This window comes from Austrofundulus limnaeus, unplaced genomic scaffold (genome assembly GCF_001266775.1).
Source record: "Austrofundulus limnaeus strain Quisiro unplaced genomic scaffold, Austrofundulus_limnaeus-1.0 Scaffold422, whole genome shotgun sequence".
Lineage (NCBI taxonomy): Eukaryota > Metazoa > Chordata > Actinopteri > Cyprinodontiformes > Rivulidae > Austrofundulus > Austrofundulus limnaeus.
This window is the reverse complement of record NW_013952824.1, coordinates 322205-323721: the sequence shown is the minus strand read 5'-3', so window position 1 is coordinate 323721 and position 1517 is coordinate 322205. Positions and strand designations below refer to the sequence as shown.

Genomic DNA, 1517 nt, shown 5'->3' with positions numbered 1-1517 from the left:
ACACTCAGGTGGAGGAGGACAGCTGTAATCTGTCCTCAGTTCATCTCAGACCTCTAGTGGCAACTCTGAACCACTTCAGAGTCCTCTGGAGCAGTCTTAATTTTTCTTGAGAGTAAGAGTGATTCTCAGACTTAAGGATTTTGATAACTGACACTTAAACTTAAGTCTGAGAGTTGGAGCAAATCTAAGAATTTTTCAGCAGTTAAGTCTAAAAATCCACTCTAAGAAGTTTGACAAATACGGGCCCTGATCTACACGCCACTTCATGATTTTACCTGCATTTGTCCAGTGGCGGGTTCTAATTTCCACCCCTGACTTTTCTGTGCAGGTCCATCAGATGATGACTCAGCAGCAGAACCATCCCACCCAGAACCCCCGCTCCGACCCGCCCTCCCCCTCCTACACCGGCTACCTGAGCTTCCCGCGCCACCGGGTCGTGGCGTTCCAGCCCGACCGCGTGTGCCTCCTGGAGTCGGACTCCGGCAAGCGGACGGCGGTCCGGGTCTCCAAGGCGCTGGTTCTGATCGGCGCCCACCCGAACCTGTCCTTCCTGCACGACGCGGGGCGCTCGCTGGGCATCAACCCGGACGAGCCCATCTCGTGCCGGAGGAACCCCGTGGACGTGGACCCGTTCACCAACCGGGTGCTGGCGGCGGACGGGCCCGGCCTGTACGCCATGGGCCCGCTGGTCGGGGAGAACTTTGTCCGCTTCCTGAAGGGCGGGGCTCTGGCCATCGCCAGCGACCTCTCGAAGGGGCGGAGCCGTCGACACGAACAGATGGACCAATCAGAGAGGAGCTGAGGTTCTGGGCTCTGGAGAGGAACGGACCTTTATCTAATCGAAACCCCCGAGTCCAGACCAGGAGAGGCGCTGCGTTGGGCCAGCAACATGAGCTCTTTAAACCGGTTCTGGTTCTGGTTCTGGTGTGTCTGAGAGAAATCAGCCGAATGTTTGCTGGAGAATTAAGGAGGGAGAAACGGTGYGTTCAGGTCCCCTCGTTAATTTAAGCTCCTAGAACCTGAAGGTGCTGTTAGAACCCGACTTGCAGCTGCACGTATTTAATACTATTTAATAAATTTACAGCTGAGTTCAGTTGTTCTGTTAAAATTCAACGAGCAGCTTTTTAAACTGATGTTTCTGAGATTTCCTCCAGTTTTTCATCAGTTTTTGGTGAAATTTTGTTCAAAGCGACACTAAAACAGAAAATCGAACTCGAAGCTCATTTATTCATGTTTGATCTTGTTTTTATTCTTTATTTATGTTTGTTTTGACTTTTTGATTATGTTGTCATTTTTGTACATGTTTTTAAACCCTTTTTAATTACCGTAATTTATAAACAAAATGAGTAAAAAACTATAACTCTAATTTCACTCTTTGTGCCTTTTTTGAGTTTTGTCCAAATTGAATTTAGTCTGATTTTTCTTAAATTGACTATAAAATTCTTTAAAAACCAACATTTGTAAACATCTAATTTGTAAACATAAGTTCATAAAGTTTAGATAAGATTATTTAAAAT

At 47.0% G+C, this 1517-nt stretch overlaps 1 protein-coding gene across 1 annotated transcript in view; it reads left to right on the top strand.

The window, feature by feature from the left end:
- osgn1 (oxidative stress induced growth inhibitor 1) overlaps positions 1-1088 on the top strand; it is a 14459-nt gene extending 13371 nt beyond the window's left edge. Inside the window, exon 8 of the mRNA XM_014024432.1 lies at positions 329-1088. Within this exon, the coding sequence (XP_013879886.1) occupies positions 329-802 (474 nt within the window). The 3' untranslated portion in view covers positions 803-1088. The remainder of the gene's footprint in view (positions 1-328) is intronic.
- Positions 1089-1517: the final 429 nt, after the last annotated feature.